This window comes from Hypanus sabinus, chromosome 6, assembly GCF_030144855.1.
Source record: "Hypanus sabinus isolate sHypSab1 chromosome 6, sHypSab1.hap1, whole genome shotgun sequence".
Taxonomy (NCBI): Eukaryota; Metazoa; Chordata; class Chondrichthyes; order Myliobatiformes; family Dasyatidae; genus Hypanus; species Hypanus sabinus.
Window position 1 is genome coordinate 16,208,021 of NC_082711.1, and position 18,106 is coordinate 16,226,126.

The 18,106-nt window shown below is 39.8% G+C and overlaps 1 protein-coding gene across 1 annotated transcript in view; it reads left to right on the plus strand.

Moving 5' to 3' along the window:
* The window catches only part of obscnb (obscurin, cytoskeletal calmodulin and titin-interacting RhoGEF b), a 533,110-nt gene that overhangs the window by 362,838 nt on the left and 152,166 nt on the right, over nucleotides 1-18,106 (plus strand). Inside the window, 4 exon segments of the mRNA XM_059971780.1 lie at nucleotides 8,442-8,499; nucleotides 10,812-10,843; nucleotides 11,835-11,987; nucleotides 17,383-17,522. Of these exon segments, the coding sequence (XP_059827763.1) occupies nucleotides 8,442-8,499; nucleotides 10,812-10,843; nucleotides 11,835-11,987; nucleotides 17,383-17,522 (383 nt within the window).

An 18,106-nucleotide genomic window follows, 5' to 3' on the forward strand; every position in this document is an offset into this window, starting at 1 on the left:
CACCTTTCAACATCTGGCACACTGCTAGTGATCTTCACAATGAAGACTGATGCAAGGTACTCATTTAGTTCAACTGCCAGCTCCTTGTCCCCCATTATTATTTCTCTGTTCTGTATCCATTGTCCTCTCTCTTATTTTTTTACATACTTCAGAAAGGTTTTACTATCCACTTTGATATTGTTTGCTAGCTTGCTTTTTCCTCCTAATAATTCTTTTAGTTGCTGTCTGTAGGTTTTTAAAAGCTTCCCAATCCTCTGTCTTACCACTAATTTTTGTGTTGTTGTATGCTCTCTCTTCTGCTTTTACATTAGTTTTGACTTACCTTGTCAGTCACAGTTGTATTATTTTGCCATTTGAGTATTTCTTTGTTTTTGCAATACATCTATCCTGCAACTTCCTTGTTTTTCCCCAGAAACTCACGCCATTGATGCTCTGCTGTCATACCTTCCAGCAATTCCTTCCATTTTACTTTGGCCAACTCCTCTCTCATACCACTGTAATATCCTTTACTCCACTGAAATAATGCTATGTCAGACTTTCCTTTCTTCCTGTCAAATTTCAAGTTGAACTCAATTATATTGTGATCACTGCCTCCTTAGGATTCTTTTACCTTAAGTTCCCTAATTGCCCCCACCCAATCCAGTATAGCTGATCCTCTAGTCAGCTCAACGACCATCTGCACTAAAAAGCCATCTTGCAGGCATTCAACAAACTCAGATCCATTTCCAACCTGATTTTCCCAATTGACCTGCATTTTGATATCTCCCATGACTATCATAACATTGCCCTTTTGACACACCTTTTCCATATCCCATTGTAATATACTATTGGAAGGCCTGTGTAACCCTCAGGTTCTGTGGGCTGTGTCAGTCTAGGGAACAATTTCTGGCCCCACCAAGCATATGAGGTTGAGGTGCAAAACCTCCTGTTTGTGTGGATGCTGTGTGATGTGTTAACCTGTTACAGATCACTACCATGAAATAACAGTACACCATATGTAATTAAACGATTTAGCTTTATAATTCTTAATTTGACTAAAGGGTGAGTAAAGTAAAGCAAAAAGAAGAGCCTATTTTAAGGAAACAGTTTAATGTGGGTGGTTTTCCTTCCGCTGGTCCTCCATCGATTTCCCCGGGCTTTTTCGACTTCCGGCTTCACTCCAAGTCCACTCCTTTCTAGTGTCTATGACCTCTCCTTCCAGGCATCTTCTCTCCCCATCTTCTGCCGAGGGAAAAAAAAAACCCAGATCACCTTGGTCTCAGGCACACAAGAAAAATACACAACTGGGCAGCACACATTCCAAAGCCCCTGTAATCTCTAGCCATAACCCAAACACTGGTGCTACAGAAAAACCATTACATTAGCAGTGAAACCTTTCCCAGGGTGTTATACCTGTACATAACTGCCATCAGGGTCCTTCTTAGGTTTAGGTGCAACCGGTCACTTTTGAACAGGTCATACCTTCCCCAGAAGAGATCCCAACAATCCAAGCACCTGAAACCTTGCCCCCTGCACCAGCTTCTCAGCCAGGCATTAATCTGCCAGATCATCCTGTTTGTACCCTCACTGGTGCAAGGCACAGGCAGCCATCCAGAAATTACTATCCTGGAGATCCTGCTTCTCAGCTTTCTATCTCGTCGTTTAAAAAAACGTTTTAAAAAATTCTTTTAAAAAAATCCTATTAAGGAAATTGTGCTGACTTTGGCTTATTTTATCATGTGCCTCCAAGTACTGTACCCCAAAACCTCATCTTTAATGGACTCCAACATCTTCCAAACCACCAAAATCAGGTTAACTAGCCTGTAACAACACACACAACCCTGGAAGAACTCAGCAGGTCAGGCAGCATCTATGGAAATGAACAAGTGAAATTTCAGATCGAGACCTTCTTCAGGACTGTAAAGGAAGGGACAAGATGCCAGAATAAAGAGCTGGGGGGTGGGGAGGGGGATATCTAGAAGGTGATAGGTGAAGCCAGGTAGATAGGAAAATTAGAGGGCTGGAGAGGAAGAAATCTGATAGGAGCAGAGATTTGGCAGCAGGGGAGATTTCACCAATGTAGAGGAGGCTGCACTGGACACAGTAGATGACCCCAGCAGGTTCAAAGGTGAAGAGTTGCCTCACTTGTTTGGGCTGTTTGGAGCCTATTATTTCTTTTCTACTTTCCTCCCTTCTTAAAGAGTAGAGTGCCATTTACAATTTTCCAGCACTCTAGAATCATTCCAGAATCTAGTGATTCTTTGAAGATCTTGAAAGATTATTATTAATGCCTCCATAAGCCCTTCAGCTACCTCTTTCAGAATCCTGTGGTATAGTCCATCTGTTCCAGGTAAACTATCTACCTTTCGACCTTTCAGCCCCTTCTGCCTGTTGACACACTTGAATATCTGGCATACTGCTGTGTGTTCCACAATGAAGACTTGACACAAAATACTTATTAAGTATCTCCATCATTTCTTTGTTTGCCCTTTGCCACGTACATCTCCAGTGTCCTTTTCCAGTGGTCTGATATCCATTTTCACGTCTCTTTTACTCTTTATATATTTGAAAAAACTTCTGGTATCCTCTTTTATTGGCTAGCTTACCTTCATGTTTCATCCTTTCTCTCCTTAGGATTTTAGTTAGCTTCTGATGGTTTTTAAAAACTTACCAATCCTCTAACTTCCCTTAATTTTTGCTGTATTATATGCCCTCTCTTTTGCTTTTATGCTGTCTTTGACTTCCCTTGTTAGCCATGGTTGCTTCATCCTCCCTTTAGAATATTTTTCATCTTTGGGGTTTATCTATCCTGCGCCTTGCAAATTGCCCCCAGAAACCCCAGCTATTGCTGTTTTGCTGTCATCCCTGATAGTGTCCCCTTCCAATCAACTTTGACCAGCTCCTCTCTCATGCCTCTGCAGTTCCCTTTACTCCACTGCAATACGCTTACAGCTGAGTTTATCTTCTCCTTCTCAAACTGCAATGTGAATTCTATCATATTGTGATCACTGGCTGTGAAGGGTTCCTTTACCTTAAGTTTCCTAATCAAATTTGGTATTTTTATTTATTGCATTTCTTACACAAAAGGGAGTGAAACTCTTTGTTTAATGTCTGTCACAATGTACAAGCAATGAAGAGGGGAAATGTAGGAGGATATTGTCCAAACACTAACACTGTATACATTACACAACATGCAATCCAAAATTGTCTTCCCCCTAGCTGTTCTAAAAAGCCACCTTGTAGGTATTCTACAAGTTCCCTCTCTTGGGATCTAGCAACAATCTGATTTTCCCAATCTACCAGATTATTAACATTCCCCATGATTATTGCAATATTGCCCTTTTTACATGGCTTTTCTATCTCCCATTGTAATTTGTATATTGTTCAGAGGCCTGTATACAACTCCCATCAGGGACATTTTTACCCTTGCAATTTCATAACTCTATTCACAGGGATTCTGCATCTTCTGATCCTATGTTGCCCCTTTCTAAGGATTTGATTTAATTTTTTGCCAACAAAGCCCCCACTCTCTTTGCCTACCTGGCTATCTTTTCAATACATTGTATATCCTTGGATGTTAAGCAACCAACTATGATCTCCTTTCAGCCATGGTGTCCACAACATTATACCTGCTAATCACTTAAGTCCGTAAGATGTTGGAGCAGAATTAGGCCATTTGGGTCTGCTTCAACATGTCTTCATGGCTGATTTATTATCCTTCTCAACCCCATTCTCCTGCCCTCTCCCTGTGACTAACTGTACTACAAGATAAGCTACCTCATTTCATGTACTGTGTGCGTTCAAATGTAGTACATTCAGACCTGTTTTCATCACCTTTTTTGATTTTTGCCCCCACATTGCACATCAACTCATCCCACTAACTGCAATTTTTCCCAATTATTTGCCTGTCCTTCCACACAGGTCTGAGATTCTTGCTCCTGTGTTGATGAGAGTGGGGACTGCAGGAAGGATAAGCAACCTAACTGTGGCAGGGAGCCATTCAAGAGAGGGGAGAGAAAGAAATGTAGTGGTAATTGGGGATAGTATAGTTGGGAATAGACAGAGTTCTCTGTCATGAGGGTAGAGCGTCCCGAAGGCTGTGTTGCCTGCCTGGTACCTGGGTTCGGGACACCTTATCTGACCTTCTGAGGGTTTTGCAGTGGGAGGGGAAAGATCCAGTTGTCGTGGTCCATGTGGATACCAAAACATAGGTAGAACGAGGAAAGAAGTAATGCTGAGGGAATTTGAGAAGCTAAGGACTAAATTAAAAAGCAGAACAAAAAAGGTGGTAATCTCCAGATTACTACCTGAGCTGCATTCAAATTGGCATTTGGTCAAGAAGGTTAGAGAGTTAAATGTGTGGCTCAAGAATTGTGGATTTGAATACATGGGAAATTGGGGAAGGAGGGAGCTGTTCCAATGGGTTGGGCTTCACCTGAACCATGATGGGACCTGGATCCTAGCAAATCACATAACTAGGGTTATGGATAGGGCTTTAAACTAAATAGTAAGGTTCAACAGATTGAAGAAGTATGGATAAAGTAAAAAAAGAAGTATGGATGAAGATAAAAGTAAAAGATAAAGAGAAAAGTAAGAGTGGAGTAAAGAAAAATCAAGTGTAAAAGAGAAAAAGATTACAAGATTTTAAAAACACCATGAGCGTAAGGGCACTTTACTTGAATGCCTGTAGTATTCGAAACAAGATCAGTGAACTTGTGGCACAAATCAGTACAAAGGGGTATGATTTAGTGGCCATTTCAGAAATGTGATTGCAGGATGGAGAGGATTGGGAATTAAATATTCAAGGATATCAGGTAACACAGAAGGATAGGCAGGAAGATAAGAGAGATGGGGTAGCGCTGTTAATTAAAGATGAGATCAGGGTGATGGAGACGATATAAGATCTAAGGAGCAGAATGCTGAATCCATCTGGGTAAAGATTAGGGATAGTAAAGGGGGAAAAAATCACTGGTGGGAGTTGTCTATCGGCAATAAACAGAGAAATATCTGAGGCATGTAAGAATGGAATAGCAGTTATCGTGAGTGACTTTAACTTGCACATAGGTTGGGTGAATCAGTTTGGTTGAGACAGTCTTGAGGAGGACTTCATCAAATGCATCCATGATGGTTTTTGGGAGCATCATGTCACTGAACCTACAGGGGAACACGCTATCTTAGATGTGGTTCTGTGCAATGAGACAGGTAAAGTTAGTGATCTTGTAGTTAGGGATCCTCTTGGAAAGAGTGATCACAGTATGACTGAGTTTCTCATACAAATGGTGCAATAGTTCAATCTAAGACCAGTGTGTTATGCCTAAACAATAGAGACTACAATGGTACGAGGGAGAATTTGGCCAGTGTAGATTGGGAACACAAGGGTATATGGTGGGAAGTTTGAGGAACAGTAAAAGACTTTCAAAGAGATTTTTTAAGGTGCTTAACAGAAGTATTTTCTAGTTAAAAGCAAGGGCGGTAAGGGGGGGGGGGAGAGAACAGCCTTGGATGACTAAGGAAATAAAAGAAGCCATCAGACTAAAAGCTCATGTGTATAAAGTTGCCAAGAGTAATGGAAGATTGGGAAAACTTTAAAAAGCAACCAAGAAACACTGAGTGAGTGATAAAGAAAGCAAAAATAGATCATGAAAATAAAGATTCACAATACATAAAAATGGATACATTATATAATTATATGAAGTGGAAAAGGGAGGCTAATGTGAATGTAGGTCCCTTGGAGGATGAGAAGGGGAAGTTGATATTGGATAATGAGGAAATGGCAGAGACGTTGAGTGACTAGTTTGTATCAGTCTTCACGGTAGAGGACACGTCTAAAATGCCTAAGAGAGATGTTATAGATGTAATACAACAGCTATCGCTAAAGAGGTAGTGCTGAGAAAACTTGTGGGCCTAAAGACAGATAAGTCCCCTGGTCTTAGTGGAATGCATCCCAGGGAATGGAAAAAAATGGCAGAAGTTATAGTGGAGCCTTTAGTGATAATTCACCAAAATTCATTGGACTCTGGGGAGATCCTAGCGGATTGGAAGATGGCGAATATTATGCCACTGTTCAAAGAAGGATGTAGGCAAAAGACAGATAAATATAAGCCAGTTAGTTTAACATCTGTAGTTAGGAAAATGCTTGAAGCTATTATTAAAGAAGAAATAGCGAGGCATCTCGAAAGAAACCGATCGATGAGGCAGACGCAGCATGGATTCAGCAAAAGCAGGTCCTGTTTGACAAACTTACTGGAGTTCTTTGAGGATATAATGAGCACAATGGATAGCGTGGAACAGAAGGCATTTGATAAGGTGCCACCTAAAAGACTTATCTATAAGCTAGGGATGCAGAGAGTTGGGATACATGTGTGTTACTCTGGTTGACAATCAGTGGTGAGTGGTGTGCCACAGGGGTCGGTGCTGGGCCTGTAACTGTTCACGATAGACATTAATGATCTGGAAGAGGGGACCCAAGTATAGTGTCTCTAAGTTTGCTGATAATACTAAATTGAATAGAAAAGCAAATTGTGCAGAAGATACAGAGAGTCTGCAGAGAGATATAGATAGGTTGAGTGAGTGGTAAGGGGTCTGTCAGATGGGGTACAATGTTGGTAAATGTGAGGTCATCCACTTTGGAAGAAAACATGAAAGAGCAGATTATTATTTAAATGGTAAAAAACATTGCAGCATGCTGCTGTGCAGAGGGACTTGGGAGTGCTTGTGCATGAATCACAAAAGGTTGGTTTGCAGGTGCAGCAGGCTATCAAGAAGGCAAATGGAGTGCTGGCCTTCATCACTAGAGGGATTGAATTTAAGAGCAGGGTGGTTATGCTGCAACTGTACAGGGTACTGGTGAGGCTGCATCTGGAGCACTACATTCATTTCTGGTTTCCTTACTTGAGGAAGGATATACTGGCTTTGGAGGCGGTGCAGAGGAGGTTTACCAGGTTGGTTCCAGAGGTGAGGGGGTTAGAATATGAGGAAAGATTGAGTCGCCTGGGACTGTACTTGCTGGAATTCAGAAGAATGAGAGGAGATCTAATAGAAACATGTAAAATGATGAAAGGGATAGATGAGATAGAGGCAGGAATGTTATTTTCACCAGTAGGTGAGACTAGAACTAGGGGGCCTAGCCTCAAGATTCAGGGAAGTAGATTTAGGATGGAGATGAGGAGGAACTGCTTTTCCCAGAGGGTGGTGAATCTGTGGAATTCTCTGCACAATGAAGCACTGGAGGTTATCTCAGTAAATATATTTAAGACAAGGTTGGATTGATTTTTGCATAGTTGGGGAATTAAGGATTATGGGGAAAAGGCAGATAAGTGGAGATGAGTCCATGGCCAGATCAGCTATGATCTTATTGAACGGCGGGGCAGGCTCGATGGGCCAGATGGCCGACTCCTGCTCCTACTTCTTATGTTCTTATGTTGTCACAGTCTCACTACACACTGCATCGACTTGTATACCAACTTTCCCACCACTCCGGTTCCCACCCCCCTGCCAAATTAGTTCAGACCCTCCCAATAATTCTAACAAATCTGCCCGCAAGGATATTAGACTCCTCGGGTTCAGGAGTAACCCATCATTTTTGTACAGGTCATTACTTACCCAGAAGAGGTCCCAATGATCCCAATGATTGTGAGAGTAAGCGTTCGGCACAAACTAGAAGGGCTGAGATGGCCTGTTTCCATGCTGTAATTGTTATATGGTTATATGATTCAGAAATCTGAAATACTAATTCCTCAGCCAAGCATTCAAATGCTAAATCATCCTACTCTTACCCGAAGGGGTGCGTGGCAATGGGTGCATTCCAGAGATTACTACCCTGGAGGTCCTACTTTTTAGCTTTCTACTTAACTCACTATATTCTCTCTCAGGACCTTGTCCCTTTTCCTACCTATGTCACTGGTACTAATGTGTAGCATGACTTCTGGCTACTCGTACTCTCCCTTTAGAATGCTATGAACCTGATCTGAGACATCCCTGACCCTGGCACCTGGGACGCAAAATAGCATCTGTGTTTTTTCGCATCCACGGAATCTCCTGTCTGCTCCTCTGACGATGGGATCCTCTATTCATACTGCATGACCAACTAATAACCGAAATTTTAAAACTTAAAATAGAACTTTCTTTTTTCCGATTTGTATTTTAATTGTTTTCATATCTGAAATAAACAAGAATGCAATCATAAATTCAAGACTTGTAAATGATCTTAGATGCATGTATGGCCTGTAAAATCACACTCCTAGTTAATTTACTGCAGTATACAGTACATGGCATTATTTCATCTGGGACAAATATGTAACAATTTATATGAAATTTCTTTTAAAAGCATCTTTAGATTTAAGGGCATAAGATTTAATTGGTTCAATGTGTAAACTGCAGAGACAAATTAGTTGTTACTTCAACGAAGTTATGTACTTAACTAATTTACAATGTTTCTGTTTTTTTTATGTAAGACATTGAAGTTGTAATAGAAGAAGCCCCAGATGTGAAAGAAGCTTTAATGGAAACATTCCTAAATGGGTAAACTCACGTAATAGGATATTGTTCTTAAATTTTCTCATCACCTTAATTGCTTAATTTAAAGTCGTAGTTTCCTTAATAATTTTGTGTGTTACTGATCTCATCAAGTACATCCCAGCTTGCAGCCTAACTTTTGTTGTATTATCAAGATGGCAGGAAAATGTAACATGAGGGTGAGACATAATAATTGCCTGCAGCTTCAGGGAAGGACAGAAGGAGCTTGTGCATCGTAGACATTGTAGCCCACGTTTTCAAATCAAAGTAGGCACAAATCTCTGGAAATGCTTGATTCTGGAGCAAAAAGTAAAATACTTCTGGAACAGAGTTGAGCAGCATCCATGGAGGGAAGTGAACAGGCATTTCCCTCCAGAATTGCTATCTGACCCACTGAATTCCTCCAGCATTTTGTTTTTTTTACTCAAACACTGAATTTAAATTGTTTTTCCTTCCTGACTGCTATGCATTGTCTGCTCAAGTTTCTGGTGAAATGATGAGGGCAAAGTCAGAAAATACGGATTTTTAATTAGTAGTTTATATACATTAGCTTTTTCTAAAGTTGAGTCTCGTAGGAAGACTGACAGAAAAAAAGGAAGCTATTAAGTAACAGTGTTCTGTATCAGAATTTTGGAGTTGCATAAGTTTAGTATGCATCCAGGTAAAGGAAAGTTCAGGGTTTATAGGGCTTCTTTTTGGGGCACAAATCATTTAAATGTTTTGCCAACTCTTGTTGAATGTCAATTTAATGGTCACATTGCTAATTAATACTATTTCATATTTATATTTGTCTTTTAGTAGTTATAAGGCTCCAAATAAGTATGAGATAGCACAATTGCCAATGCTTTGCTTACAAGAGGATTTAAATATTAAATTGGCACAACATAATTTTGGGTAAATCAATATCATCCTGATTGCTGGGGTTACAGATTTTGGTTACTACACTTACCCCTGTCCTCTCACTGACTTCATTTTCTGAAACTACCCCTTTGTCAATCTAGTTTAAACCCTTCCTGGTGACAAAAGTAAGTTTCTCCATGAGGATATTTGTGGCCCCTCTGGTTCAAGTACAACCCATCTCTCTTGTACAGTTCACCTCTACCTTAGAAATGATCCCAGTTTTGGAGGAACCTAAATCTCTGTATCTTTCACCAGCAGATAAATGCTGGCCTGCCTTTCAATTCCTGGACTTGCTAGCACATGCTCCAGGAATAATATAGAGATCACTACCCTCAAGGTTTTATATTTTAATTCCTTACATAACGTACTATTTTCATTCCACTGGCCATCACCCTCCTCTGAAGAATTTTATCCAGTTGCTCAGAGACACTCTTGACCTGGGAAGCACTACATCATCCTGGAGTCTCTTCTGTAGTCACAGAATCTCAGTTCTGTCCCTCTCATTAACAACTGCCCTGTCTGACTATACCTTCTCACTGAGCCTCAGAGCCAGTTACAATGCCAGAGGTCTGACTAATGCAGCTAGCCTCTTTAAAAAAAAAAATCCCCTTCAACAGTATCTTAAGAGGCATACTTCTTTTATATTTGAGGAATGACCACAGGGAAACTCTGCACTGACTGCCTCCAGACTTACTCCTCTGATGGTTACGATCTATCTGAACCCTGTACCTTGGGTATGACCATCTCAATAAAAGTCATATATATTATCCTCTTAGTCACCCAGAAGATGCTGAGTCCATCAATCTGCAACTCCAGTTCCTTGACTTGGTCTGTCAGAAGCTCATCCCACAGATATATTCATAGAAAACATAGAAAAAACATAGAAAACCTACAGCACAATGCAGGTCAAAAGCCTGTGTAATACATTTAAATTAACTTGAAAATATTAATTGTTTAGAAATGTTGGAAATATTCTTCAAGTCAGGCAGCAACCATGGAAAGACAAGCAGAGTTAATGTTTCAAGCTAATAATCTTCATCAAAGCTTGATTTCCAGCACATTTTATTTCAGAATTCCAGCAGGGGCAGGTTTATTTTGGTTTTCATTTACACTGTGTTTGACTCCATCACCACAATAATCTTGCCTCTAAAGTGCCCTTGAAACTTAGTTTTATTAAACTGCTAAAACTTATTTTTGGATTTGCAATGTAGCAATGTAAAAGACTAAAATTGATGGGTAAATAAATGCTTGTTTGCTTTATGGCTGCATCCTGAATCAAGATAAAAGTAATGCTTAGATTTAAAGATTAAAACAAATTTAGGAAATAGTCATGAATATTGTTTTTAATCCCTCACTATGTTTTCTTTTGTTTCTTTTCGACTATGGGGCAATTACATTTATGGCTCTATTTGACGTAGACAAGAACCTGATCACAAAGCATTGGAGAAAAGTGAGTACTTTTGTACATTTTTGAAATGTATAAAAACTTGTTAAAACATTAAAGCTTGCTCTTTTGGAATTTTGTAGTGTAAACAGTCAAGCAAAATCAGTTCTGATCCTGTGAACCAGTGGTTATTTTTTGCCCATTTACAAATATTTTGAAATCAACCTAAATTGAGAATTTGTGAAGCGTGAATCATACCCTTCACAAGATATTAATAACACCTTAAATTTCAAAATGTAGATTTCTTTTTTATATATTTTTAAATGATTTTCTACGTGTTAGGGAAATTAATTTGATAAGGAAATTCAATTAAAGTTGGTCACAAATAAATTGGACACAGACTTCGAAATAACTAGAGGATACCTTTATTCATGAATAAGGGAAGAATGACTCACTAATAGTGTGATTGCCAAGTGTTCCAAAGAACAATGGTCATGGCCTTTTTATACCTGCACGCAGAGGACCAACTGCATCGGTCAAAAAAAAGATCAATCCTGTGTGCCTTATTGCATCACACAATAATGCCAGACAGCCTGTCTTGTTTGCCACTTGTCTATTCTATGATTAAAAATATACACACAGAGAAAGGTTGTTACACATCCTTGAAACTAAGGTAGATTATTGTAAGCATGCTGAGAACCCAAGGCCAAAGGGTCAGTCTTTATTTATGATATTATAGGAAGTTCACTATATCCTTAGATCTAGTAAGTCTTTAAGTACAAAGGTACAACTTGTTTTACGTGTTAGTACTTGACAGGTGAAGGAAAACCAGGATACCTCGAATTGTTAGAGATTCGACAGCCCATAGAGTACTCCCTACAATTTATTACCTTCACTGTCTTCATCTTGTTTAGGCAGCTGTGTTAGACACCAAGGCTAGCATTAGGCATATTACTAATTAAAGGAAGTTGCAGAGTGTTACAACTCAGATATTTTAACCTTTTATTCAGAATTTTCTTCCACACTACCTTTCTGAATTTCTTTTATTGTATTACAGAGCGGAGAGAAATTCTGACAGAAGAAATCAGTAAACAAGTTGCTGCAACAACAGCCATGCCACATTTATCACTAGCAGATGTTGGAACAGAAGAATTCCTACAAAAATTAACATCTCAGATCACACAAATGGTCTCTGCAAAGATCACCCAAGGTGAGTGTAGAACAGTAATACAAGCAAAAATCAGATAATTGTTGACACTGGAAGCCTGATATCTGTATTAAAATTTAGGTTGATCCAATTTAATTACTTTAAAAAAGCTAATGTAGAAAGAAACTTCCATAACAATTGTGAATAGCATCTACTAAGACATGCACTCAAATTTAAAACTGTTTTATGTTCCACAGAATTTGGCTGAAGGACTAAAATGTGCTAAATATTACTGTAAACGTAGTTTAAGCTGCAACTCCATAAACAAAGTTATATTCTTACACATTGTTGAAGAAAAATTATTCTGGAGACCAGACTTTAACTGGTGATACCTTTATTCAGCATGATATCATGGAGAGCCTGCAGAAATATGCAAGGCACTGAGTTACAGAACTATTTCAGCATATTTTTATACTGATGAACAAGCAAATGTACGTGACCAGGTGCAAGATATTTTTAATCATAGAACAGACAATGGTTAAATCATACTTTACGGCCATCTGCACTTATTGCTGCATGCTGTTTATGAAAGACTGAATGCAGGTCTAAGCTGAAGCCATTGGGTTACAAAGTTCAAATGGGAAAATGCAAGTTCGCTACTTAATTTATCAGCCCTCTGACCTGCATAGAGGCAGAGGCTAAAGAACAAGGCTCCAGAAAGAACAACAATGGGAGGCAGAGGAGCAGCTGTGGGATTGCTTCGAGTCGGTAGACTCATCAGAGGATCTGAACAAGTACGCCACGATTGTCACAGACTTTATAAAAATAGTCAGACGAGTGTGTTGCCACAAAATCATTCAGTCTTCCACAACCAGAAGCCTTGGATGAACAATGTGATCCACATTCTGCTGAGGGTCGAATCAGCAGTTTTCAGGTCTGGCGACAAAGTAAAATAAAAACAGTCCAGGTACGACATCTAGAAAACCATCTCACATGCAAAGTGACAATTCTGGATTAAACTTGAATCACTGAAGGATGCTCGACAGCTGGGGCAGGGCTTGAATGCTATCACCTCCTGCAAAACAAAATCAAGTGACACATGTGACAATGCCTTTCATGCTCACTTGGACTGTCAAAACATAGAGGTACCTTCATGAACGCCCACAGATCCTGATGACCCTGTAATTTCAGTTTCTGGGGCTGACGTGAAAGCATCCTTCAGGAAAGTGAACCTACATAAAGTATCCGGCCCACTCAGAGTATCTGGCCGAATATTGAAGACCTGTGCTATTCGTCTGACTGGTGTGTCCACTGATATCTTTAAATTCTTGCTTCAACAATCTGAGGTACCCACCTGCTTCAAGCAGGCTTCAAAAGAAGAATGTGGTAACCTGCCTCAATGACTGTCATCCAGTTGCACTTAGATGTATTGTGATGAAGTGCTTTTAAGAAGTTGGTGATGAACCACATCAACTGCTGCCTGGAGGAATGACTTGCATCTTATCCAATTTGCCTACAACAATCAACAGAAGATGCCTGTTTCATTGGCTCTCCATTCATCTCTGGAACATCTGGACAGTGAAGATGCGTATATCAGGATGCTCTTCATTAACTACAGCAACGTATTCAATGATATCACCCACTCAAAACTAATCAATAAGCTCCAAGACCTAGGTCTCAGTACCTTGTGCAAATGGATCCTCAATTTCCTCACTTGAAGACCTCAGTCAGTTCGGATTGGCAACAACATCTCCTCCACAGTCTAAATCAGCACAGTTGTACCACAAGACTGTGTTTAGCCCCCAGCTCTACTCACTTTATACTTATGACTGTGAGACTAAGTACAACTCCACTGCCATATTTAAGTTCTCTGATGTGAGCCAAATCAAAGATGATAACAAATCAGCATATAGGAGAGAGATTGAGAATCTGGCTGAATAGTGCTACCACAATGATCTGTTAATCAATGTCAGCAAAAACCAAAGAGTTGATTATTGAATACAGGAGGAAGAAACCCAAGGTCCATGAGCCAGTACCCCTCAAGGGATCAGAGTTGAAGAGAGTCAGCAACTTTAAATTCCTTCTTGTTATTATTTCAGTGGATCTGTACTCGGTCTAGCATGTAGTTAGTAGGCAGCCGTCGATCCCAGGGATCATGAATTTGTGCCTTTGGTGGACTGTGTCCTCTCCAAGATGTGAGCCTGGGCAGGAAGATTTGAAGAACCGGCTGTTGCCCATGCAGCAGGTTCCCCCTCTCCACATCACTGCTGAAGTCCAAGAGAAGGGCAAGTGCCGACACAGCTTGGCACCAGTATCTGCCAATACAAGGAAGGCACAGAAACACCTCTACTATCTGAGAGGTTTGGGCAGATTTGGCATGTGATCAAAATCTTTGACAAATTTATATACAATACTTATAAAATGTCTTCACCCCCCCCCCCACCGGAAGTTTTCATGTTTTATTGTTTTACAACATTAAATCACTGTCAGTTTAATTTGGTTTTTTTTTTTGACACTGATCAACAGAAAAAGAACCTTTTGTATCAAAGTGAAAACAGGTCTTTACAACATGATCTAAATTAATTACAGATATAAAACAAAATAATTGATTGCTTAAGAATTAACCCCCTTCAAGTCAGTATTTAGTAGATGTACCTTTGACAGTTACAGTCTTGAGACTGTGGATTGGTCTCTATCAGCTTTGCACATCCGGACACTGCAATTTTTCTCCATTCTTTTTTACAAAACTGCTCAAACTCTGTCAAATTGCATGGAGATTCTGAGTAAACAGCCTTTTCAAGTCCAGCCACAAATTCTTAATTGAATTGAGGTCTGGACTCTGACTTGGCCACTTCAAGACATTAATTTTGTTGCTTTTAAGCCGTTCCTATGTAGCTTTGGCTTTATGTTTGGGGTCATTGTCTTGCCGGAAAACAAATCTTTTCCAAGTCACAGTTCTCCTGCAGACTATATCAGGGTCCCTCCTGGAACTCCCTGTATTTCACTGCAGTTATTTTACCCTCTACCTTCACAAACCGTCCAGGGCCTGCTGCAGTGAAGCATCCCCACAGCATGATGCAGCCACCACCATGCTTCATGGTAGGGATAGTGTGTTTTTTGTCGGTGTGCTGTGTTTGGCATATGCCAAATGTAACATTTAGTCTGATGGCCAAGAACCTCAATTTTAACTTCATCAGACCATAGAATCTTCTTCCAACTGACTTCAGAGTCTCTCATATGCCTTCTAGCAAACTCTAGACAAGATTTCATGTGAGTTTTTTTCAACAGTGGCTTTCTTTTTGTCATTCTGCTGTGAAACTGTGACTGGTAAAACATCTGGACAACACAGTCTCCCATCTCAGCCACTGAGTTTGTACTTCCTCCAGAATTGTCATGGGTCTCTTGACGAGCTTCCCCACTAGTCTCCTCCTTGCACAGTCACTCAGTTTTTGAGGACAGCCTGCTCTAGGCTGATTTACAGCTGTTATATTCTTTTCATTTTTTGATGATTGACTTAACTGTATTCCGAGGGATATTCAGTGACTTCCAAATTCACTGACGTTTGCAGTTCAATAGCCTTTTCATGGAGTTGCTTGGTGTGTTCTTTTGTCTTCATAGTGTAGTTTTTGCCAGGATGCTGACTCTTCAGCAGTTGGACCTTCCAAATACAGGTGTATTTTTACTATAATCAATTGAAATGCCTTGACTGCACACAGGTCTCCAAAACCAAATCTCCATTTAACTAATTATGTGACTTCTAACACCAGTTGGCTGCACCAGTGATGATTTGGTGTAGTTCTACTTTCTCCCCCCACTTTCATACTGTGACTCCTCATCATTTTGTTTCCAACCCTAGTGAAGGGTCTTGGCCTGAAATGTCGATTGTACTCTTTTCCATAGATGCTACCTGGCCTACTGAGTTCCTTCAGCTTTTTGTGTGCATTGCTTGGATTTCCAGCATCTGCATATTTCCTCTTGTTTTCAATCAATAATTTTGAGTTTTATATTTCTAATTAATTTAGAACACATTGTAGAGATCTGTTTTTGACATAATAGTCTTTTTCTGTTGATTAGTGTCAAAAACCCAAATTAAATTCACTATGATTCAATGTTGTAAAACAATAAAAGATGATAACTTCCAAGGGGAGGGAAGTGAATATTTTTTATAGGCACTGTAGGTGCACACTGAAAAGAATACTGACTGGTTGCATAATGGCCTGGTATGGAAAGACCAATGCCCTTGAATGGAAAAAAAACACACTACAAAAAATAGTAAAAACATTGGTGTCCATCCCAGGTAAAGCCTCCCCCAACAGTGAGCACACTTACAAAGAGCGCTGTTGCAGGGATGCAGCATCCATCAAGGGCCCCCACCATCCTACCCACACACTCTTCTCACTGCTGTCATCAGGCAAAGGAAACTGCTTAGCGTTGAGCCAGAAAGTTCCACTTTGTTCTCATCCAACCACATGACCTTCTTCCACATTTTTACAATATCTTCAAAGTGACCTTTGCTAACTCTTTATGTGTTAGGATTTGCTTTTTTTTTTAGTGGTAAATTTGGTGTAAATTTAATAGTGCGCATCAGCCAGTTAACACCTTCCCTAATGTAAAGTATGATGGAGGTAGAATTGTGCTATGGGGGTACAGCGACAGGGACTGGAAATATGGGCAGGATTGATGGGAAGATGAATGCTGCTAAATACAGAGAGATCCTGGATAAAAATCTGTTGGCCTCTGCCAGAAGGGGTAAACTGGGGAGGAAGTTCATCTTTCACAGGACAATGATCCAAAGTTCACTACCAGAGCAACCATGGAATGGCTTCAAGTGAAGAAAATTGATGTCCTTGAATGGCTCAGAGTCCTGACCTTAACCCGATCAAACATTTCTGGCAAGACCTCAGCACTGCTGTCCACCACTGCTCCCCAACTAACGTGGCACAGCTTGAGCAATTTTGCAAGGAGGGATGGGCAAATCTTGCTCCATTACATTGTACAAAGTTAATAGAGGCTCATCCAAAAAGACTACTGCCTGTAATAGTTGAGAGAAGTGATCGACTAAGTACTGTGTAAAGGAGGATGAATACTTTTGAACTGCTGACATTTCAGTTGTTGAATTTTTATTTTTTTCATGTTTCACAATTTTTTTTTGTTTTTGGGGATCTGTGGAAAAAGGAACATGTGATTCACAAATTGATCAATTAAATTGATCAAAATCGCTGGTTGTAATACTCATTTATGTGAACAAGGGATTGGGAACTGAATATTTTTTCAAGGCACTGTATGTACTTTGATAATAAATTTACTTTGAAACTGAATGAAAACAAATATTAAGCTTTTTCCTGAAAATTCAGGTGAAGTACAATGGGTGAAGGATGCCATCTGTGTTGAAAAGAGCAGTTTAAAAAACAATGAATGGAAAAGTAGCAGTAAGGTAATTCAGAACTTTACTTTTCAGCTTCACTGCGTGTTCCTGGAGCAGAAAGTGATGAGGAAGGCAAGACTCCATCTCCATCTCCACGTCATGGTAGATCCAGGCCATCTTCTATTGTCAATGAATCTTCCACTGAGTCCGAAGATTCAGAAACCAGAGGCGAGGTAGAGTTTGTAGTTTAAATTTCTCTCATAAAGGAGCTGTCTAAGGATATTTGTCATGCTAAAGCAGATTAATAATGGCTTTAAAATGTTTCTTTCGATAGACCTCAAGTTAACTGTCTCATAGTTTTCTGCTTTATGCTCCCCTGTGTTTTGAATAATTTGACTTTTTTTTACTATTTGACTAGAGTTAAATTGACTATTTTTCAACTAATGGGGTCTTGTCTAAATCTATGAAAATTAGGGACTCACTAGCCATTTCTTTTAGGATGCTAGGATGAATGTTACCTGTAGCTCCATAAGTTTGCTTTATAACTGGTGATAAACACGAGATTCTGCAGATGCTGGAAATCCAGAATGACACACACAAAATGCTGGAGGAACTAGGCAGGTCAGGCAGTATCTAAGGAGAGGAATAAAGAGTCACTGTTTCAGACCAAGACCCTTTGGTCGGAAATGTTGACTATTTATCCTCTCCAAAGATGCCTGACCTGATGAGTTCCCGTAGCATTTTGTATATGTTAATATCTGGCGACTAATTTTCTTCACTTTCTTTCTTCTAATTCCTGGTATAAAGCTATTTTCAT